At 50.2% G+C, this 25399-nt stretch overlaps 1 protein-coding gene across 1 annotated transcript in view; it reads left to right on the forward strand.

Moving 5' to 3' along the window:
• Positions 1–22797, forward strand: part of LOC147109802 (histone-lysine N-methyltransferase PRDM9-like) — a 33424-nt gene extending 10627 nt beyond the window's left edge. Inside the window, exons 6-8 of the mRNA XM_086002382.1 lie at positions 16065–16131; positions 17059–17248; positions 22729–22797. Of these exons, the coding sequence (XP_085858508.1) occupies positions 16065–16131; positions 17059–17248; positions 22729–22797 (326 nt within the window). The remainder of the gene's footprint in view (positions 1–16064; positions 16132–17058; positions 17249–22728) is intronic.
• Positions 22798–25399: the final 2602 nt, after the last annotated feature.

Here is a 25399-nt window from a genome sequence, read left to right on the forward strand (position 1 = left end):
GTCAGCTCATTCTCCTCGAGCAGTCGCTTTTGTGTATCTTCTTTTAATAATCCACACACAAATTTATCTCTTAGTGCGTCTGTTAGTCCCGTTCCAAACTGACAGTACTTTGCTAGCTTACGCAATTCCATTAAATATTCAGCATTGCTTTCATCCTTCAGCTGCCTTCTGCTGTAAAAGTTAAATCGTTCCGCTAGCATCAGCGGCGTGGGGTTTAGATGATTTTTCAGGACAGTAACAATCTCCTCGAACGTCTTATCCGCCGGTTCATCTGGTGATAAAAGGTGTTTCAATTGCCCGTATGTCTTCGCACCCATTAAGTTTAATAAAGTTAGTGCTTTCTTTGCATCTGGGATTTTATTTGCTTTACAATAATTTTGTATGCGTTCTACATACATGGCCCAATCTTCGATGTCGCTATCAAAGGTATTAATGTTCCCATGTTTAGGCATCGTTGCAATTTATTTTATCCCAAGATGGCGGCTTCCCGCTCTTGTCTTCGTCCTCCGCCTACAAAATGGCGGTTTTCCCACGCTTGGCGGTCTTCACCCACTGGCTGCAATGGCGTTTGGCGTGCCGCTGCTGCCCCCCTTTCCCAGCGGTTAGTAACTCCCCCGACGCTGTCTCCGCTTCACCGCGGCTCCCTCGGGCATTCGCGCTTCCCCGATGTCGCGCCTCGCAGCCCTTCTTGCAGCCCGGTTATTAACACCGGCTGCGTTCGCCTTCACCGCGGCTCTCGCGCCTTCAGTCGCCCCAGACGCTGCGCCTTTTTGGCCCGAAAGCGGCCCGGCCCTTATCACCAGCCGCGATCAATGTCCCCGCGCTGCGCCTTTCGGCCCGAATGCGGCCCGGCCCTTATCTCCGGTCGCGATCGATCTCACCGCCCTTATTCCTCCATCTTCCTCCCCCCGTCTGTACAGCCAACGCGGCCGACTTTCTGCTCGCGTCGCTGACCGGCTTACCTACCACCGAGGTAGAAAGAAGATAGCTGACTGCCGCTGATGGAGGCTTCGAGTTCAGGATGTCTTCTGCACTCCGGGTTCTCGATGCCTGCCGCGCGACGTGTCTTCCAGCAGGGTGATGAGGGTGGATGCCTCTCTTTGACGCCCGTTCTGTGGACGAAGCTGCTGTGGATATAAACTGCCGCAGGGTAAGAATCGGACTCGTCGCCACTGTTAAGTCTGTGTGTTCCAGTTGTATTAAGATTAATTACTGACACAGACTACAAGAATAAAGTTCAACAGGTCTTTACTAGTTGGAGGTCAGGACTATACCAAATACAATATCACTACACAGCACTTATATACCGGTGGTCACCACTGGTATTACGTATACAGCAGCCAGAGAAAGCAGTACATCTCTTAAGGTGGAACAGGCTTAAGTTCTCTTAAGGTGGAACAGGTTACATACACCACAGACACAAACGCAGTTTCTGTGAAGCTGCCGGAGTTCTGGAAGAACCTAGCCACCGCCTGATTCCTTCAAGCCGAATCGCAATTCCGACTCCGCGGCATCACCGCCGAGGCAACGATGTATGACTACCTCCTCGCCTCCCTGGGCAGCTCCACAATCACGAAAGTCTGGACAACACTACAAAACCCTCCGGAGGAAGGCAAGTACGCACATCTCAAGGCCGCGCTCCTTAAAAAATTCACAGCCTCCCAATTCTTGCGCAACTGCCACCTCCTCGACCTCTCGGGCCTCGGTGACTCCACGCCATCAGACTTGCTCTCACACATGCTTGCTCTGACCGACGAGAAGCCACCCGGCTCCCTCTTCCGCACGCTCTTTATCCACCAACTACCTCCCAGCATCCGCCCGGCGATCATGGCGTCCAGCCTCACGGACCTCGAGGCCCTGGCTGACGAAGCCGATAAGCTCCTGTCCGCCAGCTCCAACCACGCCGTCACCCCCGACCTGGCCTCCGCAGCATCGGCGCACGCTCCACCCTCTATCGCGCGGCCACACAGCTCGGCCACGAGGCCCCCCAGGCCCCCACATCCCCCAAGCCCTCCGACCCAGGGCTACTGCTACTTCCATACCCGGTTCGGCGCACGGGCATGCCGCTGCAGCCATCCCTGCACGTTTCCAACCGCCCCCACACCGGCCTACACGATGGCCGTGGGGCAAGCAGGCGCGCTGCTGTACGTTACGGACAGCGCCTCCGGATGCTGTTTCCTATGCGACACGGGCGCGCAGCGCAGCATCATCCCCGCGTCCGCCCTCGAGATCCAGCGAGGCGGCCGCGGCCCTGCGCTGGCTGCCACCAACGGCACCGACATCCGGACGTACGGCACCCGCACCATCGACCTCGCAGGCCGCCACTACCACTGGGAGTTTATCACCGCCAAGGTGCTCTCCCGCTCCTCGGTGCAGATTTCCTGTGCGCCCACGGCCTGTTGGTCGACATGCCTCGGCGCCGCCTCGTGGACATGAACACCATGTCACCTATCCCGGGCGCCATGGCCCCCCCCCAACCCACCGAAATGGCGTGGCAGTGCCGCGCCCGCTCAACGGACGACTACTCAGCACTCCTGGCTGAGTTCCCAGCCCTCACCAACCCGACCTTCTCCGCGAAGGTTGCTAAGCACGGGGTAGAACACTTCATCCCCACCACAGGCCCACCGGTGTATGCCCACGCCCGCAGGCTGGACCCGGCCAAGCTGGAGATCGCGCGGGCCGAGTTCGCCACAATGGAACAGCTCGGCATCATCCGCCACTCCAACAGCCCCTGGGCCTCCCCACTCCACATCGTCACCAAACCCGACGGGGGATGGCACCCCTGCGGGGACTACCGGCGCCTAAACGACGCCACCACGCCAGATCGGTACCCCATACTGCACATTCAAGACTTCTCGGCTAGACTGGCCGGCCGCTCAGTCTTCTCCAAAGTCGACCTGGTGTGCGGTTACTATCAGGTGCCAGTCCACCCCACGGACATTCCCAAGACGGCCATTATCACACCTTTTGGGATAGTCGAGTTCCTCCGAATGCCCTTCGGCCTCAAAAACGCGGCCCAGGCCTTCCAGCGGCTCATGGACTCGGTCCTCCGGGACCTGAAGTTCCTCTTTGTCTACCTGGATGACATCCTGGTAGCTAGTTCCTCCAAGCAGGAACACATCAAGCACCTCCGCACCCTGTTCCAGTGGCTCAGTGAGCACGGGCTCATCATCAGCCCAGCCAAGTGCCAATTCGGCCTCAGCAGGATCGAATTCCTCAGCCACCACATCACACAGGACGGAGCCATTCCCCTGCCCGCCAAGGTGCAAGCCGTCCAGCAGTTCCCCCGGCCTACCACCATCAAAGGCCTCCAGGAGTTCTTGGGGATGATCAACTTTTACAACCGCTTCATTCCCGGAGCGGCCTCCCTCATGCGGCCCCTATACGAAGCCCTCCGGGGTAAGAAAGACAGAATGGCGATCGAGTGGTCGGTGGACATGTTGACCGCTTTCGACTCGACCAAAAAGGTGCTCGCCAACGCCACCATGCTCGCTCACCCACAGCCCAACGCCATGGTGGCCCTCACCACGGACGCCTCCGACCACGCGGTCGGCGCCGTGTACGAACAGTGGGTCGACGGGGCCTGGCAACCGCTGGCCTTTTTCAGCCGCCAACTGCGCCCCCCGGAGGCCAAATACAGCGCCTTTGACCGCGAGCTCCTCGCACTGTACCTGGCAGTCCGCCATTTTAGATTTCTTCTGGAGGGCCGTCCCTTCACCGCGTTTGTCGACCACAAACCCCTGACATTCACGATGGCGAAATCTGCGGACCCATGGTCAGCCAGGCAACAACGCCAGCTCGCCGCGGTGTCCGAATTCACCACGGACATCCGGCACATCTCTGGTCAAGACAACGTGGTGGCCGACTGCCTATCCCGCCCCGCCGTCCATGGCGCCCACCTGGCAGTGGACTATGCTCAACTGGCAGCGGAGCAACGCACCGACCCCGATCTGCTCTCCACGCCCACAACCCTCCCAGGGCTGCGACTGACCGACGTCGCCTGCGGCCCATCCACCGTCACAGTCAAATGCAACACCTCCTTGGCGCAACCCCGCCCCGTAGTCCCGGCGTCCTGGCGAAAACGGGCGTTCGACATTGTCCACGGCCTCTCACACCCCAGCACCCGCGCGTCCATTAGACTGGTGGCCAACCGATTTGTCTGGCGCGGCCTGCGCAAAGATGTGCGCGTCTGGTCCAGATCCTGCATAGCTTGCCAGCGTGCCAAAATCCACCAGCACGTCAAAGCCCCACTCGAGGAGTTCACCGTGCCAGAAAGAAGGTTCGACCACGCCCACATCGACCTCGTCGGCCCCCTGCCGCCATCACAAGGTCACATGCACCTGCTGACAATCGTGGACCGTACCACCCGCTGGCCCGAGGCCATTCCACTGACGTCCACCACCACCGCCGACATCGCGAGGGCGTTCATCGGTACCTGGGTCGCTCGGTTCGGCGTCCCCTCCGACATGACATCGGATAGAGGCCCGCAGTTCACCTCTGATCTGTGGGCCGCCATCGCCCGAAACCTCGGGGTGGCCGTTCACCGCACCACGGCTTACCACCCCCAAGCCAACGGACTGTGCGAGCGATTCCACAGGTCCATGAAGGCATCCCTCCGCGCCAGCCTCGAGGACGAGGCTTGGATCGACCACCTCCCGTGGGTGCTACTTGGCCTATGCTCCGCGGTCAATGAAGACCGGCAAGCCTCGGCGGCAGAACTCGTGTACGGCCAGCCACTGCGTGTACCCGGAGAGTTCCTGCCCACTGCCACGACCCCCTGGTCGGCTGACCAGCAACGCCGCGCTTTCGCCAACCGAGCACAACAGTTCGCTCCGGTACCCACCGGCCGGCACGGCGAACCAGCAACCCGCGTACCACCTAGCCTGCACATGGCCAAATTTGTTTTCGTGCGCCATGACGCCCACCGAGGACCTCTGCGGCCCCCATATGACGGACCCTACAAGGTACTCCAGACGGGGAACAAGTTCTTCCTCCTCGAAGTGGGCGGCAGAACTGACAAGGTGTCGGTCGACCGGCTCAAGCTGGCGCACCTAGAGCCCGATGAACCCGTTCAAGTGGGCCAAACCCCACCGCGGGGCAGACCGCCTAAGAGCCCGACGCGTCCGACCGCCCCGCTCCCGACACCAACCGCCAAGAGCCATTCCGGCCGTGCCATCAAGCCGCCACGCCGGTTCGTACACTCCCTACTAGCGGATTCTGGGGGGAGCTGAGTGGCGTACCGATCACAGAAAGGACACAATCCGCTTTCCGGTCCGTGGACTATAAATCAGGCGTCATGCCCTTAAGAAGGATCACACCTTTAAGAAACTCGATCTGCAACATAGTTAAGCCCTGAGCGGGGGAGGAGCAGTCGAAGCTGTGCACTGATGAAAGGCAGTCGTACTTTGTGTAGTCTCTGACTCCATTTTGTGTTCAGCATGCAGCCTCAACAATTAAACCTTTTCTGTTGAACCTCTCCGAGTTCAGTATTTTTTGCTCGGAGTACGTAGACTCCTACAGCCGTCTCGCTTTTGGCGGGTCCTGCGATGGCCGCCATTTTGGGAGGTCGGTACTGCTGCCGATGCCTGCACGCACTCCAGATATTTAGATGAGGCAGATCGTGACGTCAATGAGTGTGGAATGTTCGTTTGACACAATATCTGCCATTTTCGACATTGCAGCTCCATTTGACGCCCTCCCCCAATCGCGACCAGCTGACCATACGTTCAGCAGCAGGAAGGACCCCCCAGCACCGCTATTTAAAGGGATCATCAACAACTTACAGCTGACTTGCTTTTTGATCTGTCCTGGCTCTGTCACAGTTTGTGCGACTGTTTGGAGCTTTCTACAGTTATTTAATGTTGCTGAGGTGACAGAAATCCTTGCTACTCGTTTAAAGGCTTCTGCTCCCACCACTTGCTCCCAGTCATGGGGTCTCTACTTGCAGTTCCCCTCGCACTCAAGTATGATGGAGATGGAGTGGAGGCAGCGAAGAAGAAGACAAGATGCTCGCAGAGGGAGGATGAGGAGGGGCAGGAGATCTTGCCCACCCAGGGTCTTCCAAGAGCACTTCTACCTGCGCTTAAGCCAGGGGCAGTGTATTAGGAGGCTCCGATTCACCAAGGAGGCAGTCACAGAACTCTGCCACCTCCTGCAGCCAAACATGCAGCCTCAGAGCAGAGTGGCTCTCCCAGTGGCCCTGAAGTCACCGTGGCCCTGAATTTTTTCACCAGTTTGGACCGGGAGATATAGCTAACATCTCCCAGTTTGCTAGGTCATTGACCTGAAACGTTAACTCTGTTTCTTTACAGATGCTGCTTGACCTGCTGAGATATGAGACTCCCAAAACAAGCGCTCTACTCGGAGCTCCGACACGGCCAGAGAGCCCCAGGTGGGCAGAGGAAACACTTCAAGGACACCCTCAAAGCCTCCTTGAAAAAGTGCAACATCCCCACCAACACATGGGAATTCCTGGCCCAAGACCGCACAAAATCGAGGAGAAGCATCCGGGAAGACACCGAACACCTGGAGCAAGCAGAAGCCAAGTGCAAGGAGCGCACGTCAACCCAAGCACCCCACCCACCCACCCCTTCAACCACCGTCTGCCCCACCTGTGACAGAGACTGTAGGTCCCACATTGGACTCATTGGTCACCTGAGAACTCATATGTAATGTGGAAGCAAATCATCCTCGATTCCTAGGAACTGCCTAAGAAGAAGAAGAATTTCCAGGGCTTTCTGTTTTTATCCCAGTTTGCTGCCCATCGCTGCAACCAGGAAGTCACAGAGGCTCCCTATTCCAGGAGAAGGGACTTCATTGTCTTCTCTCCGAACAGAGAGAAGTAGGAGGAGCACGCATGTGGCTTTGCCAGGCTAGAGGGCTTCCTCATGGTGCAGTGTGCCATCAACTGCACACATGTGGCTTTGCGGGCACCGCATACCAATCCTGAGATGTTCCGTAACTGCACAGGCTACCACTCACTTAATGTGCACTTCTTGTATGACGACGCCCGGTGCATCATGATGGTGAATGCCCGGTATCCTGGCAGCAGTCATGATGCCTTCAACCTGCACCAGTCCGGTGTGCCAGCAGTCTTTGAACCACCATGTCAAACCCAAGGGTGGCTGCTTGGAAACAAGAGCTATCCACTCTGCCCCTGGCTGATGAGTTCCCTCCACAACCTCACCACTTGTGGCCAGCACTGATATAACGACTGCCATGAGGAGTCTCATCGAGCAGACCACTGAGGTTCTCAAGCAACAGTTCCACTGTCTTGACCGCTCAGGAGGAACCCTCCAGTACAGGCCGGAGCAGGTTTCCCATTTCGTGGTGGTGTGCTGCATGTTCCACAACTTGGCCACATGAGGGCACAGCCCATGCCACCACGGGTCCATCAAGCCTGTCCCAAAACAATTGTGATACCTTGTGTATCACAATATATACACTCCATCCCACCCAAAACCATAAAATACCAAAGCTAATTTGGGAAAGAAAAATCTGGGAAATTCCTTTCCGACCTAACTAGGCGATCGAAACTAGTCCAGGAGATCACTCTGGTCCTGAATTCCCTGCAGTCCCTACCTTCTGTAAGAGCTGATCTCTGCCCCAGCCAGAAACAGGTCCAGCTCTCACTTGAAAGAATTCAGCGAGTCCGTGTCCACTACACGAGACGGCAGCCTGTTCCTGAGGTCCACTATCCTATGGGAAAAGAACCTTGTCCTGACATCTAACCTAGATCTAGACTTGTCCAACTTAAATTTGTGACCCCTGGTCCTTCCTAACCTATTTAATTGAAACAAACTATCAGCTGGAACACAATCATTCCCTTCACCCCTTCATTATCTTCTGAACCTCAATCAAATCCCCCTTAAGTCTACGCTTCCCTAAAATGTACAGTCCCAACACTTTTAGCCTATCTTGATAACAAAGATGCTATCCTGATAAATAAGAGAGGAGGAGGAGGAGGAAGTGAGCAGGCAGGCAGCACATCCCCGATCCAGATGGGCTGTCCATGAGCACCTCATCAGACTCTGGTTGCAGTGAGTGAAACCCCAGATCCCCGTTGCTCACCACTTCCCCATCTTACCATCCCTCTGTCACAGAACATCACAGCGTCCTCCTGGGCACAAAGCTGACATGAGAGCCACCGCAAAACACATCTCAAACATAATTTATAAATTTATCAAAATCAAATCAAAAGAACAAAGTCAGCTAATCACCCTTGTGCATTCCCTTAGTGTCTGTCTTAAGTGTGCCTTTTCCGACTCTAATGCTCCTACGAAGTGCTCCCCCAATGGCTGCAGCATGGCTGGTGGAAAGCTGCTGACTTTCAGTGGGGAGACTACAAATGGGCCTGCAGGATGACCTCGAGCAGCTCTGGCCCTAGAAAGCCCGGCTGTAGACCGCGCCACCTTGGTATGGGCGGCAGAAGCCTGGGCTGGCTGGTGCAAGCGCACTGGCAGGGTGGCAGTGGTGGGATTACGAATGCTGTCTTCTTGAGAGAGGACAGCAGGTTCTTGCTCCACGGGGCCACTGCCACTCCCTCCGGATGGGGCCTCAGCACTATTAGCCACCTGTTGGAGCACAGATTGCTGGACTGCTGTGACAATCTGCAAGCACTTTTCCACACTCGTAAACCCAGCCACAATGGCATCAGTCTGAGCTTGCGGGGCAACAAGTTGAGATTGCAGGAGAGCAGTCTGCGCTTCCACTGCAGCAGTGAGACGTTGGGTCGCTTCCGTTGTGTTGCAATGGAAATGCGAGTTTGCCCATCACACCCAGCATCATGGTTGGGTCCACAAGTTCTCTAATGGAGTTGCCCATTATTTCCACCCTGGAAATCATGGGCTCCAAGCCCAACGCAAAAACCCATAATATTGAAACCGGACTCCTCCATGCTGCTTGACACTGACCAGAGGCTCTCTGGCAGGCTTGCCATTACACCAAGCATTTCTGTGTGCAGGCCCATCACCCTTCTTCTGAAGGCTGCCCCATCGAGAATATCATCTGAGTCCTGTGCAGCAGAACTCGTGCGTAATCTCGCCCTGCGGGGAGCTGGCACCCGAGCTACACTTTCCCCCTGGCTTGGCTGCAGCCCACTCATGCCTGGTGATTCACCACGTGCAGATCCTGCCTCGATACTACCCTCTAAAGTACGGGCAGTGCCAGTTGCTGAGCTGGTGTCTGTGAGTGTCAGTTCCAGTGTCGCTGTGTCTTCTTCTCCTCCATCACTCTCCTCCTCCAAAACTTCAGGAACAGGCTGGGCTGCTGACAGTGCTTGGGTATCTGAAAGGAAAAATGCACAAGGGCTGGGTTGTGTTGAGGTAGGAGGGAAAGCCAGATATCCATGCATACACCATCAGCAGTGTGCAAGTGAAAAGAGATTGTGGGATGAGGGATAGTGGGCTGTGAGAAGAAGGATTAGGTATAAGCATACCGTCATCATCAGCAATGTTTTTCGCTTCCCCGGTCACCACGTACTCTGTCACTGCCCCAACAATTATTACGAGCACTACTTCCTTCAAGTCCATGTGGTTCTCAAATCTGACTTACCCTTCTTCTTACTTCTTAGGCAGCCCCTGGGAACCGAGGATGACTTGCTTCTACATTAAACATGAGTTCTCAGGTGACTGATGAGTCCACTGCAGGACCTACAGTCTCTGTCACAGGTGGGACAGACAGTGCTTGCAGGGGAGGGTGGGTGGGGTGCTTGGGTTGACGTGCACTCCTTGCGTTGCTAGCGCTTGGCTGCCGCTTGCTCCCGGCGAAGAGATTGTAGGTGTTCAGCGCCTTCCCGGATGCTTCTCCTCCATTTTGTGCGGTCTTGGGCCAGGGATTCCCAGGTGTCAGTGGGGACGTTGCACTTTTTCAAGGAGGCTTTGAGGGTGTCCTTGAAGCATTTCCTCTGCCCACCTGGGGCTCTCTTGCCACGTTGGAGCTCCGAGTAGAGTGCTTGTTTTGGGAGTCTCGTATCGGGCATGTGGACGATGTGACCTGTCCATTGGAGCTAATCGAGCGTGGTCAAAGCTTCGATGTTGGGAATGTTGGCCTGAGCATGATCTTGCGGAGGCAGCATTGGTGGTACCTCTCCAGTGCTTTGAGGTGCCTGCTGTACATGGTCCACGTCTCTGAGGCATACAGGAGGGCGGGTATCACTACTGCTCTGTAGACCATGAGCTTGGTGCCGGGTTTGAGGTCCTGGTCTTCAAACACTCTCTTCCTGAGGCGATCGAAGGCTGCACTGGACACTGAAGGCAGTGCTGGACTTCGTCATCACCATTTGCCCTTGTTGACAGTACTGCCACCCATGACCCTTCACCCATCTGCTGGTGCTCCCGGAGGTTGTGCGCCAACTTGGCCTGCAAGAGAAAGGGAAGTGTCAGTGAGTGTGGTACAATATGTTTGGGTGATGTGCCTGCCATGGTTGAATAGCTGGCAATTTGTGCAAGGTGTGAGATGTGGCTGTAAGTCTTGCAGCAGTGGTAAGTGTGTGAGGTATGAGTGGTGCTGGCTGGAGATTGTTGGTAGGTGACTGATGGGGGTGTGGTGCATTGAACAGTGTGTGCGATTCATGGCACAGATAGTGGGCTATGGTATTTGAAGACGCATTTACTCACCTTGACCAGTCGTGTGAGGTCACTAAACATTTTGCAGCACTGGATCCAGGTTCTGTGGAAAACACTCATCATACTGACTGTAATGATATCAGCAAATAGTGATGATATTTGTCTGTGTTTGATTACTTATGCCTTACAGCATGTTTGTCTGTGTTTGATTGCTTGTGCCTGAGCAGCAGAGGTCATGTGACACAGACAAGCAGGCTGAGCTTTTTAGTTTCACTTTAGCTGCAGCTCAAGCATGGTGTGTCTTGTAAAAGCTGTATACAGAGCTGTACAAGCTTTAGATTAAAAGTTATTCCTTTTTATAAATGTCTCATCATTGAACCCACAAGGAAATCAATACATGGTGTCAGAAGTGGCTGAAAGAGATGAAGTTAAATCAGCTCTCCACAGATTAGCAAGCCAGAAGAGAAAATCATTACTTACCTTGGAGAATAGCTAACGAAGTGAAAAATGGAAGGTTTACTCCCACCGGCGACGCTTCAGTTGTCAGGTAATGTGGCTGAAAATTGGAGAAGGTTCAAACAACGTTTAGAGTTGTATTTAGCGGCAACCGGAGCTGACGAGAAAAGTGATAAACAGAAATCGTCCGTGTTCTTACATGTAGTGGGTGATGCAGCGCTGGAGGTATATAATAATTTCATATTTGCTGTTGATGGAGACAAAATGAAGCTAGATAAAATAATGGAACAGTTTGAGGCCTACTGCATACCTAAATGCAACGTGACCTTTGAGAGGCACAAATCTTTCACATGTGTACAGAAAATCGGCGAGACTATTGATCAGTATGTGACTGAACTGAGAAACCGAAGCAAATCGTGTGAATTTGGGGGACTCACAGACTCGCTGATAAAAGACAGACTGGTGTGTGGTATTCCAGATAATGGTCTAAGGGAAAGACTGCAAAGAGAGCAAGATCTAGACCTGGGAAAAGCCATAGCACTGTGTAGGGCTACAGAGACTGTGAAGTTGCAGGCAAAGGAGCTGTTCAGTGACAGTAGCTGCAACATGGATGCAGTGAGAAAGAACGGATACAAACCGTTTAACAAAGAGAGCGCCAATGTGAAAAAAGAGACGTGGCCAGCAAACGAAAATGAAAGGGACAATCGGAAGTCATGTAGTCGATGCGGTACACAGCATCCACCAAGAAAGTGTCCAGCATATGGTAAAACATGCAATAGATGCAACAAAAACAACCATTATGCCCGTTGCTGTAAGAACCAAACGCAACAAAGCAAGGTCCATACAGTAGATGAAAGCGAGATAGAGGAATTCTATGTAGATGTGGTGTCTGAAAACAAAAAAGAAGAAAGAGACTGGATGTTGACACTAAAAGTGAACGACATACACATTCCATTTAAATTGGATACTGGAGCACAAGTTAATGTGATATCAGAGACTGATTTTAAGAGAATTAGACCCAGACCAAAGTTACATGGAATACAAGTGAAAGTGACCGGATACTCAGGTACTGATATACCAGTGAAAGGAAAATGCATTGTCAAAGTAACACACAAGGACAGAGAGCACACGCTAGCATTAATCGTGGTGCCAAAGGATGTGCAAGCCATACTAGGTTTAAAAGTCTGTGAGAGACTGAACCTGGTAAAGAGAGTCCTCGTTGTGGAAAGCGAAGGAGAGACAGTCTATGATGAACTCATGAAAGAGTACAAAGACCTATTTAAGGGTCTAGGCTGCATTCCAGGAGAACACACGATCAGAGTAGATAAAAGTATGACACCGGTCATACATCCATGCAGAAAAGTCCCGTTTGCTCTTCAAAAGCAACTGAAGGCAGAGTTGGACAGGATGGAAAGCCTGAACATGATTCAGAAGATAGATGAGCCAACTGAGTGGGTGAGTTCCCTCATCGTAGTGGACAAAAAGAATGGAAAGCTCAGAATTTGCCTGGATCCAAGAGATCTAAACAGAGCAATAAAGAGAGAGCACTTCAAGCTTCCTACACGTGAGGAAATCATGGCACAGTTTGCAAATGCAAAATATTTCAGCGAGTTAGATGCATCCTCAGGATTTTGGCAGATGAAGCTGGACGAAGCAAGTTCAAGACTGTGCACGTTCAACACTCTATATGGCAGATACAGATTCCTAAGGTTACCATTTGGCATTGCCTCAGCTCCTGAAGTGTATCACAAGACTATCCATATGATCTATGAGCACCTGGAGGGAGTTGATACATCAATGGATGACATCATAGTATGGGGAACCACGAGAACTGAGCATGACGAGAGACTGAAAAAAGTGCTGGAAGCAACAAGGAAAATAAACCTGATGCTGAATAGAGAGAAATGCCAGCTCGGGGTGACAGAACTGACATTCGTGGGAGATATCCTTAGCAGTGAGGGCATCAGACCAGATCCCAGAAAGGTGTCCGCCATTGAGAATGTGCCAAGGCCACAATGCAAAAAGGACGTGCAGAGGTTTAATGGAATGATCAACTACATGGGTAAATTCATACCCAACCTCTCAGAAAAAATAGCACCACTGAGAAGACTAACTGAAAAGAACATAGAATGGGAATGGAGTCATGAGCATGAGAAGTCATGGAGCGATCTAAAGAAACTGCTCACAGAGGAACCAGTTCTGAGGTTTTATGACCCAGCGAGACCCATCAAGATATCATCAGATGCATCACAGAGTGGGCTCGGTGCCATTCTTCTGCAACAATATGACTACTGGCAACCTATTGCATATGCATCGCGCTCAATGACAGACGCGGAGACGCGATATGCTCAAATAGAAAAGGAGCTGCTCAGCATCACATACGCCTGTGAAAGATTTCACCAGTTTGTGGCAGGACAAGCAATCAGTGTAGAGACTGACCATAAGCCCTTGATTGCATTGTTCCAAAAGCCACTAAATAGCTGTCCGCTTAGAATACAAAGAATGATGATCAGGCTGCAACGCAATACACTGAATGTTGCGTACACACCGGGTAAGCTGATGTATACAGCAGACATGTTGTCCAGAGCTGTTGACCCAAGTGAGCCCGCAAACACCACAATGGATGAAAAAGTGAACACCTACGTGGACATGATCACAAGTGCACTGCCCATAGCAGATGCAAAAATGGAGCTCATAAAGACTGAGACAAACAAAGATGAAACAATGAGACGACTGAAGAAAAGCACCTTGGGTGGATGGCCCAACATGAAGCAAGATTGCTCACCTGACATAGTTCCACCCTGCAGTTCCAGTACTCTGCTATCAGTGGTCGAAGACATCATCTACAAAGGAAGTAAAATAGTTATCCCAAAGAGCCTGAGAAAAGAGATGCTAAAAAAGATCCATGGAGGACATCTGGGAATCGAAAAGTGTAAGAAAAGAGCACGAGAGGTGATGTACTGGCCACGAATGAACCAAGATGTGACAAATGAGGTGTCAAACTGCACAATATGCCTGAAATATCGAGCAAGCAATCCGGTAGAACCACTAAAGCCACACCCAGCACCAGACAGACCTTACCAGAAGGTAGGCGCTGACCTATTCGTATGTCAAGGGAAGGACTATCTTGTCGTCACAGACTATTACTCCCTGTATCCAGAGGTTTGTAGACTGTACACCACCACCGCAGAAGCTGTGATAAGAAGTATGAAAGCCATATTCTCCAGACATGGCGTGGCAAGCGAGGTCTTCACAGACAACGGACCCCAGTTTAACAATGCAAATTTCCGACACTTTGCCAAAGAGTGGGACTTTGTCCACACAACGTCAAGTCCTCACTATCCACAGTCCAATGGACTAGTGGAAAAATCGGTCCAGACAGTGAAAAGACTGATGTACAAGGCAAAAGACAGTGGAACTGACTTCTACCAAAGCATGCTTGTATACCGCACAACGCCGCTCGAGTGTGGTATGTCACCAGCCCAACTCCTGATGGGACGTCGGCTAAGGTCAAACCTACCCATCCCGGAGAACCTCCTGAAATCAAAAGAGGGGGAGAAAGTGAGGAAGTTCAAAGAACAACAGAAAGAAAAGCAAAGGTACTATTATGACAGAGGAACACAAAACCTACCTGAACTCCACAGTGGTGACCAAGTAAGGTTCAAAGACAAAACAAACACATGGACGGAGAAGGGAACTGTCCTGAGTGAAGTTCAACCAAGATCATACACCATTCAGACAGATGAAGGTGCTGTTCTGAGAAGAAATCGTCGAGATCTTCTCATGGAACCAGCCACAGCAGGTCAAGAGACTGATACTGTTGAACAACCTGATCACACAGCTGAGAACCAATCATCTGAGGCAACGACTCAGATTCAAGGACAATCAATCAGAAAATCCTCAAGACACGTGAAGCCTCCTGAGAGACTCATTGAGCAAATTTAAGGACTATTGTTATAGAAGGAAGTAATGTTATCTTATTCTTTCTTCAAGTTCTAGTGTATTGACATGTTTCATGTGAACACACAAAGCAAGGGTAACAAACTTTGATCATGATAATGATAATGTAAGTTCATTAAATGTTACAGTTAAAATGCAGATTAATACAAAGAAAACATGTTGTTAGTTAAAAGTAAAATACTTTTGTTTTAATGATATCAGCAAATAGTGATGATATTTGTCTGTGTTTGATTACTTATGCCTTACAGCATGTTTGTCTGTGTTTGATTGCTTGTGCCTGAGCAGCAGAGGTCATGTGACACAGACAAGCAGGCTGAGCTTTTTAGTTTCACTTTAGCTGCAGCTCAAGCATGGTGTGTCTTGTAAAAGCTGTATACAGAGCCGTACAAGCTTTAGATTAAAAGTTATTCCTTTTTATAAATGTCTCATCATTTAACCCACAAGGAAATCAATACACTGACGGCTTCAGCAGTCTCCACCCACAGCCTTCTTGTGTCCGCGGGCCTCCTGCCCCCTGTTGGTAGAGGACCTGAGGATGTCATAGAACCTCCAGGATCAAGGCCTCCAGTGCCACATCAGAAAATCTCCTTGCCCTTTTTCTTGGCTATTGGGCCATGGTTTTCTCCACAATGACAATGAGGTGTTTGTGCAAAAAAACACTTCCCCTGTATTAGAGCCTTGAACAAACTTTAGTGGCCACAAGACTCCACCCAATATTGGCCCCCGAATCAGCACTAAGACAGTCAGCAGCACATTTCAGCGCTACAATCATTATAATGAGCAGGCAGCATGAATTTTATGTGCTGCCTGCACTACTTTGAACGGGCGTGGGCACATCGTGCTGCCCGCACCTGTTTTTGGGCCTTATCCAATTTCTAGGCCTGTCTATTGGATTCTTAGCTTGATTCCCCACTCCTGTTTTTGAGGAATAGAGCCTGTTGGTATTGGGTGACCTTGTAGCTGTTATCATTTTAATCCAATGTCTTTGTACTGGAGCCAAGGTCAACTAAGAATGAGCCTACATTCCAGTCCCTTGTACTTTGTTCATCTTCTGATTAATTTAGTGCTGCTGCTCTAATTCAGGTATTATCCTATTAAAGCAGTTCCAGGAGATTCCCAGAGCCTGCTGTCATTGTATTTATGGACAGAGGTGAGTCAGGCATCACCTCAACCAACTCTCATCATTCCTAGTTTTAGAATGCATTGAACAGCAGTTGCCAAATCCTGTGCGCTCTGACAATACAGTAATTCAGGGACCTTTCCTGACTTTACAAAGCTTCCTGAAACTGTTCAGCACCATTATACTATTTTTCGAGCTCCTATGCTACATCATTTCAGTCCCAGCCATCGTGCTGATCTGGGCACTCGGATGAAAAGGTATAATCACAGAACGCAGGTAAGAGGAAAGTCAATTTTTACTCAAAGACGTGGGAGGCGATGTAATAGAATCTTGCAATATGTGTTAAGCCTTATGACAGTCTAATATACAGATAAAGTTGCTTTTAAAATTTTTATTAATCCATTATCAAAATACCTTTCTGCAGATCAGCAAATCCAACAAGGATTTTGAATACATTAATGCGAAGGATGAATCTACATCAAATTGGATGAGGTGAGGGAAGACTGATACCATATTGTGAGGATCACAAGATAGTAACGGATGAAGAAGATCATTTGTCCCATTTTATATGATCCATCCAGTACAATATCCCACCCAACAGCCAGTCAGCCTTTCATTCTAGGTGGCTGTGGCTGGGAAAACGAGCCAATTTTTAAAATCAGCTCTAGGCATTAAATTCAGCAGGGACTCCGGGAAACCTGTATTTCTGGATCACTGCACCTCCCCCACCCCCCCGTCAGACACTCCCTCCTTAGAAATATTGGGGCCATTATCTTTCGTATCTACACTGAAGTGATTGGTCCCCACTGAGTGTCCTCTCCTGACAGTATGTTTGAAATTGAAATTTGTCCATGACTGGGGACATGTTCTCTCATTCTAACTCGCGAAACATTCTGTATTCATTTAACAATATTAACTTATTTTTGGACACTTAAATATTTGTATGTTATCTTCCAGGTTTGTTAACTGTGCCAGAAAGGAGGAGGAGCAGAACCTTGTAGCCTTTCAGCACTGCGGCAAAATTTATTACAGGACCTGCAAGCCTGTTCCTCCTCGGTGCGAGCTGCTGGTCTGGTATGGTGATGAATATGCCAAGGAACTCGGTATCAAATGGACCACAATGTCGGTGTCAAAACAAGAACCAAATGTAAGGATTCTGACCAAAATTGGGAACTGTAGCCAAAGTATCATTTGTTTTCTGTTACAGTCTCAAAGGTGTTTGATAAAGTGCGATGTAGTAGACTTATTAGCAAAATTGAAGCCCATGGGATCAAAGGGGGAATGCTAGCGTTGATTCAAAATTGGCCATGAGACAGAAAGCAAAGAGTAGTGCTGAATGGTTGTTTGAGACTAGAGGGAAGTATACAGTGGTATCCCCCAGGGGTCAGTATTAGGACCCCTGCTCTTTCTCATATATATTTATGATCTGGACTTTGACAATTGGGGGCATAATTTCAATGTTTGCAGATGACATAAAGCTTGGAAAAGTAGTAAACAGTGAAAAGGATAGTAGAAGTTTTCAGGAAGATGTAGATAGAGTAATGAAATGCGAAGGCACATGGCAGATGAAATTTAATGCAGAACAGTGTGAAGTGATGCATTTTGGAAGGAAAACTGAGGAGAGGCAACATAAATTAAATGATAACATTTTAAAGTGGGTGCAGGAACAGACACCTTGAGATTCACATACTCAAATCTTTGAAGGTCGCAGGGCATATTGTTAAGGCTACTAATAAATCATTTGGGACCCTAGGCTTTATCAATAGCGGCATGGAGTACCAACGCAAGGAAATTATGGTGAACCTTTATAAATCACTATTTAGGCCTCAGCTAGAGTATTTTGTCCAAATCTGTGCACTACACTTCAGAAGGAATGTCAAAGCCTTAGAGAAGTTGCAAAGGAGATTTACCAGAATCATACCAGGGATGGGAGACTTCAGTTATCTCATAGTAAAGGATCCTCTGGGAAAGAGTGATCATAATATGATAGAATATCACATTGGGCTTGAGAGTGAAATACTTATGTCTGAACTAGTGTCTTAAACTTAAATAGAACCAATTACACTGATATGAGTGGTGTGTTGGCTATGGTAGATTGGGAAATTAGATTAGAAGATCTGATGGTAGATAAGCAGTGGCAAACATTTAAAAACTTATTCCAATATTCTCAGTGAATATACATTCCATTGAGAATTAAAAACTCCTGTTGAAAACTGATCCATCCTTGGCTAACTGAAGAAGTTAAGGATAGTATTGGATTAAAAGAGGCTTATAATGTTGCAAAGAATAGTAATAAGCTTTAGAGACCATCAAAGAATGACCAAAACATTGATAAAAAGGGACAAAATAGAATAGGAGAGTAAAGTAGCAAGAAATATAAGAACAGATTGTAAGAGTATCTACAAGTATGTAGAACGGAAGAGAGTAGCAAAAGTAAGCATTGATCCCTTAGGAGCTGAGACAGGAGAAATTATAATGGGGAATAAGGAAATGGCAGAGACCTTAAACAAATATTTTGTATCTGATTTCACAGTAGAAGACACAAAAAACATACCAAAAATAGTGGGGCACCAAGGGGCAAATGAAAGGAAGGGAAATGATTAAGAACAGTAGAGAAAAAGTACTTGAGAAAATAATGGGACTAAAAGCCAACACATCCCCTGGACCCCTACATCCTCGGGTTCTACAAGAGATAACTGCAGAGATAGTGGGTGCATTGGTTGTGATTTTCCAAAATTCCCTTGATTCTAGAACAGTCCCAGCGGATTGGAAGGTAGCAAATGTAACACCGCTATTCAAGAAAGGAGGGAGAGAGAAAACATAGAACTACCGTCCAATTAGCTTGACATCAATTGTCGAGAAAATGCTGGAATCAATTATTAAGGAAGTGGCAACAGGGCATTTAGAAAATCGTGATATCATTAGGCAGAGTCAACATGGTTTTATGAAAGAGAAATTGTGTTTAACAAATTTATTAGAGTTTTTTGAGGATGTAACTCGCAGGGTAGATAGTAAATTTGGATTTCCAAAAGGCATTCGATAAGGTGCCACATAAAAGGTTGTTCTGCAAGATAAGGGCTCATGCGGTTGAGGGTAATTTATCAGCATGGATAGAGGATTGGTTGACGGACAGAAAACAGAGAGTAGGGATAAACGCATCATTTTTGGGTTGGCGGGCTGTAACTAGTGGGGTGCCGCAAGGATCAGCACTTGGGCCTCAGTTATTCACAATTTATATTAATAACTTAGATGAAGGGACCGAGTGTAATGTATCCAGGTTTGCTGACGTTACAAAACTAGGTGGGAAAGTAAGCTGTGAGGAGGGCACAAAGAGCCTGCAAAGGGGTATCAACAGGTTAAGTGAGTGGGCAATAAGGTGGCAGATGGAGTATAATGTGAGGAAATCTGAGGTTATTCAGTTTGGTAGGAAGAATAGAAAAACAGAATATGTTTTAAATGGTGAGAAACTATTAAATGTTGGTGTTCAGAGAGATTTAGGTGTCCTCATACAGGAAGCACAGAGTTAGCAAGCAGGTACAGCAAGCCATTAGGATGGCAAATGGCAAGACGGTCTTTATTGCAAGGGGGCTGTAGGACAAGATTAAGGAAGTCTCTCTACAATTGTGCAGGGCTTTGGTGAGACCACACCTGGAGTACTGTGCACAGTTTTGGTCAACTTATCTGAGGAAGGATATACTTGCCTTAGAGGCGGTGCAACAAAGGTTCACTGGATTGATTCCTGGGATGAGCGGGTTATCCTATGAGGAGAGATTGAGTAGATTGAGCCCATACACTGGAGTTTAGAAGAATGAGGGGTGATCTCATTGAAACATATAAGATTCTGAGGGTGATTGTAGGGTAGACTGAGAGGCTGCTTCCCCTGGCTGGACAGTCGAGAACTAGGGGGCATAGTCTCAGCATAAGGGGTCGGCCATTTAAGACTGAGATGAGGAGCAATTTCTTCACTCAGGGAGTTGTGAATCTTTAGAATTCTCTGCCCCAAAGGGCTATGGATGCTGAGTCATTGAGTATATTCAATGCTGAGATAGATAGATTTTTGGAATCATGGGGAATCAAGGGATATGGAGATCGGGCGGGAAAGTGGAGTTGAGGTCGAAGATCAGTCATGATCTTATTGAATGGTGGAGAAGGCTCAAGGGGCCGTATGGCCGACTCCTGCTCCTAATTCTTATGTCTTATATAATATAACATAAAAACAGAAAATGCTGGCAATACCCAGCAGGTCAGACAGCATCTGTGGAGAGAGAAACAGAGTTAACGTTTCAGGTCGATGACCCTTCGTCAGAACTCTTATGTCCTTATGTTATGTATAGAGAATAAAGAAGCTCTGATTGGTTCCCTTGGATGACAAGTCCTGATTGCTGATTGGTCCCCTTGGAGGACAAGACACACCCAGCAGTTTCTCTGGAATGTGTAATTAGATCCTCCAAGCCGACGTAATCAGTTACTTTGCAAAGTGTAATTCGAGCCATTCTGACTGCGTACTCCAGACAGAACAGAGCTCACTTGGAACAGACAGGGCTCACCATCGCGGGTTAAGACCATCTCCCACCCCCCAAACAACTTCCTGACCTCCTCCCCACCGTCACGTCACGTCAGAATGTGAATTCTCAGTGTAAGGATGTGCCGAAATGCTGTAGTTGCATTTTACAGCCAGTTAGTCGTGTTTCAATGTCCCAGCGTCCTGTATCACTGTATCCACTGACACTACGTGAGCAACACCATGGGGGTGGGGTGGGGTGTGTGCTGGGGGTGGGGTGGGGTGTGTGCTGGGGTGGGGTGTGCGCTGGGGGTGGGGTGGGGTGTGTGCTGGGGGTGGAGGGTGTGTACTGGGGTGGGTGGGGTGTGTGCTGGGGGGTGGGGTGGCGTGTGCTGGGGGGTGGGGTGTGTGCTGGGGTGGGGTGGGGTGTGTGCTGGCGGTGGGGGGGGTGTGTGCTGGGGGTGGGGTGTGCGGTGGGGTGTGTGCTAGGGGTGGGGGGGCTGTGTGCTGGGGGTGGGGTGGGGTGGGGTGTGTGCTGGGGGGTGGGGTGTGTGCTGGGGGGCTGGGGTGTGTGCTGGGGGTGGTGTGGGGTTTGTGCTGGGGGGCTGGGGTGTGTGCTGGGGGAGTGGGGTGTGTGCTGGGGGGTGGGGTGTGTGCTGGGGGGTGGGGTGGGGTGTGTGCTGGGGGTGGTGGGGTGTGTGCTGGGTGGGGGTGGGGTGTGTGCTGGGGGCTGGGGTGGGGTGTGTGCTGGGTGGGTGGGGTGTGTGCTGGGGGGGTGGGATGTGTGCTGGGTGGGGGTGGGGTGTGTGCTGGGGGGTGGGGTGTGTGCTGGCGGGGTGGGGTGTGTGCTGGGGGGTGGGGTTGGGTGTGTGCTGGCGGGGTGGGGGGGTGCTGGGGGGGTTGTGCTGGGGGGGTGTGCTGGGGGGGTGTGCTGGGGGTGGGGTGGGGTGTGTGCTGGGGGTGGGGGTGTGTGCTGGGGGGGTGAGCTGGGGGGGTGAGGTGGGGGGATGGGGGGATGCTGGGGGGTGGGGTGGAGTGTGTGCTGGGGGGTTGGGGGGGTGTGCTGGGGGGTGTGGTGGAGTGTGTGCTGAGGGGGTGGGTTCTGTGTGCTGGGGGTGGGGTGGAGTGTGTGCTCGGGGGGTGGGTGGTGTGTGCTGGGGGTGGGGGGGGTGTGTGCTGGGGGGGTGGGGGGTGTGTGCTGGGGGTGGGGGTGTGTGTGCTGGGGGTGGTGTGGGGTGTGCTGGTGTGTGCTGGGGGAGTGCTTGGGGTGGGGTGGGGTGTGCTGTTGTGTGCTGGGGGGTGTGGTGGGGTGTGTGCTGGGGGGTGGGGTGTGTGCTGGCGGGGTGGGGTGTGTGCTGGGGGGTGGGGTTGGGTGTGTGCTGGCGGGGTGGGGGGGTGCTGGGGGGGTTGTGCTGGGGGGGTGTGCTGGGGGGGTGTGCTGGGGGTGGGGTGGGGTGTGTGCTGGGGGTGGGGGTGTGTGCTGGGGGGGGTGTGCTGGGGGGGTGAGGTGGGGGGATGGGGGGACGCTGGGGGGTGGGGTGGGGTGTGTGCTGGGGGGGTGGGTTCTGTGTGCTGGGGGTGGGGTGGAGTGTGTGCTCGGGGGGTGGGTGGTGTGTGCTGGGGGTGGGGGGGGGTGTGTGCTGGGGGTGTGGTGGGGTGTGTGCTGGGGGGTGGGGGGTGTGCTGAGGGGTGTGGGGGGGTGTGTGCTGGGGGTGTGGTGGGGTGTGTGCTGGGGGGTGGGGGGTGTGCTGAGGGGTGTGGGGGGGTGTGTGCTGGGGGGTGGGGGGGGTGTGTGCTGGGGGTGGGGGTGGTGCTGAGGGGTGTGGGGGGGTGTGTGCTGGGGGGTGTGGTGGGGTGTGTGCTGGGGGGTGGGGAGTGTGCTGAGGGGTGTGGGGGGGTGTGTGCTGGGGGGTGTGGTGGGGTGTGTGCTGGGGGGTGGGGGGTGTGCTGGGGGGGATGCTGGGGGTGTGCTGGGGTGGGGTGGGGGGGTTTGCAGAGACGGCTAATATTGGAAGTCCTTATGCTTACACTAAATATTGCAACTTTCATATGCATCATCGGAAATTTACACAGTCATGTTTAATTTGAACTGCAGTCTCTTTCTGATCAAATGCTCTGCTTTACAGATTGTAGCAGTGAAGGATGAAATAAGGCTCGTGCTTAAAGCTTATCTCCAGGGATTCCGCCAGTTTTGATGTGTGTTTTTACAGACTGACTTTGGATGAAAACTTGTTCAAAACAAATGAGATTTTCCCCACTCTTCCCCAGTAGAATAGTGTGTCATTGTGGAAGGGTTCGTCGGCGGCGGATTATGGGTCTGACAGGCCGCCAAGTGTCTATTCTTTCCATGGCCGTAAACATCTTTATTCCAGTCGATGAGGCCGGAGAGTCTTATGGGTCTGACGCCCACACCCAGCTGAAAAGAGTATTTTGCTGGAATCAACCTAGAATTGTGAGTCAGATCTCAAATTTCCACTCTCCAGTATTGTTGGAAACTGGGCTCGAAACCGACTCCTTTGGGCTCAGAGGCCACAATGCTACCAGTAAGTCAAGGCTCACTCGGGCAAACTGGTGCCAATCCATTGGTAGTTAAAAAAAAGCATAAGATTATAGTGTTTATTTCTAACCTCCACTTCACCCCTGCTCCGGCCTCTAGGGGGCGCGCTATTGTTGAATTTCCCTCCTTTTCTGCATACTTCATTTCTAACAAACTTCCTTCAGGACGGTACGTGAATGCAAATCTTGGTTGAATGCAAATCATGTTAGACTTTTCACCCATCTTTCCCCAGGTGTAATTGACTGCCAGATGGTAACAAACAATCTCCAGATTACTACCAGTGCCACGTGCTAGTGAGTACAGATATAGGAAGATAGAGCAGATGAATGCGGGCTGGAGAGATGGTGTCAGAGGGGGGGCTTTAGATTCCTGAGGAATTGGAACCGTTTCTGGGGGAGGTGGGACCTCCACAAGCCAGACAGGTAGAACCTCAACGGGAAAGGGCCCAATATCCTCGCGGGGGATTTTGCTAGTGCTGTTGGGGAGGGTTTAAACTAGCTTGGCAGGGGGATGGGAACCTGAGGGTACAAGCAGAAGGGAGAAAAGCTAAGCTGGAAACAGATGATAGGGGTTCAGGTGAAGGGGTATTTAGGAAGGCAAATAGAAAGGAGAAGGCAATAGTGCAGGGCAACGACAGGGGTAATGATAACCAGAATGCATCAGGAAGGCGCAGAGCGTACATGCGTAAGAGTGCACCAGAAAATAGAGTCAGAGTAAGGGAAAATGGTAAGATAAAATTAAAGGCTCTTGTTATGAATGCTGCGTGCATTGAGATAAAGATAGATGAGTTGACGATACAAATAGAAATAAATGGGTATGATCTGATAGCCATTACAGAGATGTGGTTGCAAGGTGACCAAGGCTGGGAACTGAATATTCAGGGGTATTTAACATTTCGGAAGGACAGGCAGAAAGGAAAAGGAGGTGGGGTAGCTCTGTTAATAAAGGATGAGATCACTGCAGTGGTGAGGAATTATATTGGCTCAGAAGCTCAACATGTAGAGTCAGTTTGGGTGGAGGTAAGAAATATCAAGGGTAAGAAGTCATTGGTGGAAGTAGTCTATAGGCCCCCTAACAGTAGCTATACTGTAGGACAGAGTATAAATCAAGAAATAATGGGGGCTTGTAAGAAAGGTACTGAAATAATCATGGGTGATTTTAATCATCATATAGATTGGACAAATCAAATTGGCAAGGATAGCCTTGAGGATGAGTTCATAGAGTGTATTCGGGATGGTTTCTTAGAGCAATACGTTGAGGAACCAACCAGGGAGAAGGCTATTTTAGATCTGGTAATGTGTAATGAGACAAGATTAATTAATGATCTCATAGTAAAGGATCCCCTAGGAAAGAGTGATCATAGCATGGTAGAATTTCAAATTCAGTTTGAAGGTGAGAAACTTGGGACTGAAACAAGTGTTCTAAAGTTAAATAAAGGCAATTACAATGGTATGAGGACAGAGTTGGCTAAAGTGGACTGGGAAAATTGATTAAAGGGTAAGATGGTAGATCAGCAGTGACAGACATTTAAGGAGATATTTCATAAATCACAGCAAAGGTGTATTCCAGTGAGAAAGAAAGACTCCACAAGAAGGATGTACCAACCGTGGCTAACTAAGGGAGTTAAGGATGTTATCAAATTGAAAGAAAAGGCATACAATGTTGCGAAGATTAGTGGTAGGCCAGAGGCTAAAAAAAATTAAGTGGGAGAAGTTAGAGTACGAGATTAAACTACCAAATAATATAAAAACAGATAGTAAGAGCTTATACAGGTATATAAAAAGGAATAGAGTAGCTAAAGTAAACGTTGGTCCATTCGAGGAGGAGACTGGGGAATTAATTAATAATGGGAAATAGAGAAATGGCAGAGACTTTAAACAATTATTTAGGCTCGGTCTTCACGGTAGAAGACACTAAAAACATCCCAATAAGAATAGATAATCAAGGGGCTATAGAGAGAGAGGAACTTAAACAATCTCTATCACTAGAGAAAAAGTACTAGGCAAACTAATGGTGCTAATGGTCGACAAGTCCCCTGGACCTGATGGCCTGCATCCTAGGGTCTTAAAGAAGTGGCTGCAGAGATAGTGAATGTGTTGGTTGTAATCTATCAAAATTCCCTGGACTCTGGAGAGGTCCCAGCGGATTGGAAAACTGCAAATGTAATGCTCCTATTCAAGAAAGGAGGGAGACAGAAAGCAGGAAACTATAGGCCAGTTAGCCTAACTTCTGTCATTGGG

Source organism: Somniosus microcephalus, chromosome 12, assembly GCF_052327205.1.
Source record: "Somniosus microcephalus isolate GS21.2 chromosome 12, FLI_Smic_1.0, whole genome shotgun sequence".
Classification (NCBI taxonomy): domain Eukaryota; kingdom Metazoa; phylum Chordata; class Chondrichthyes; order Squaliformes; family Somniosidae; genus Somniosus; species Somniosus microcephalus.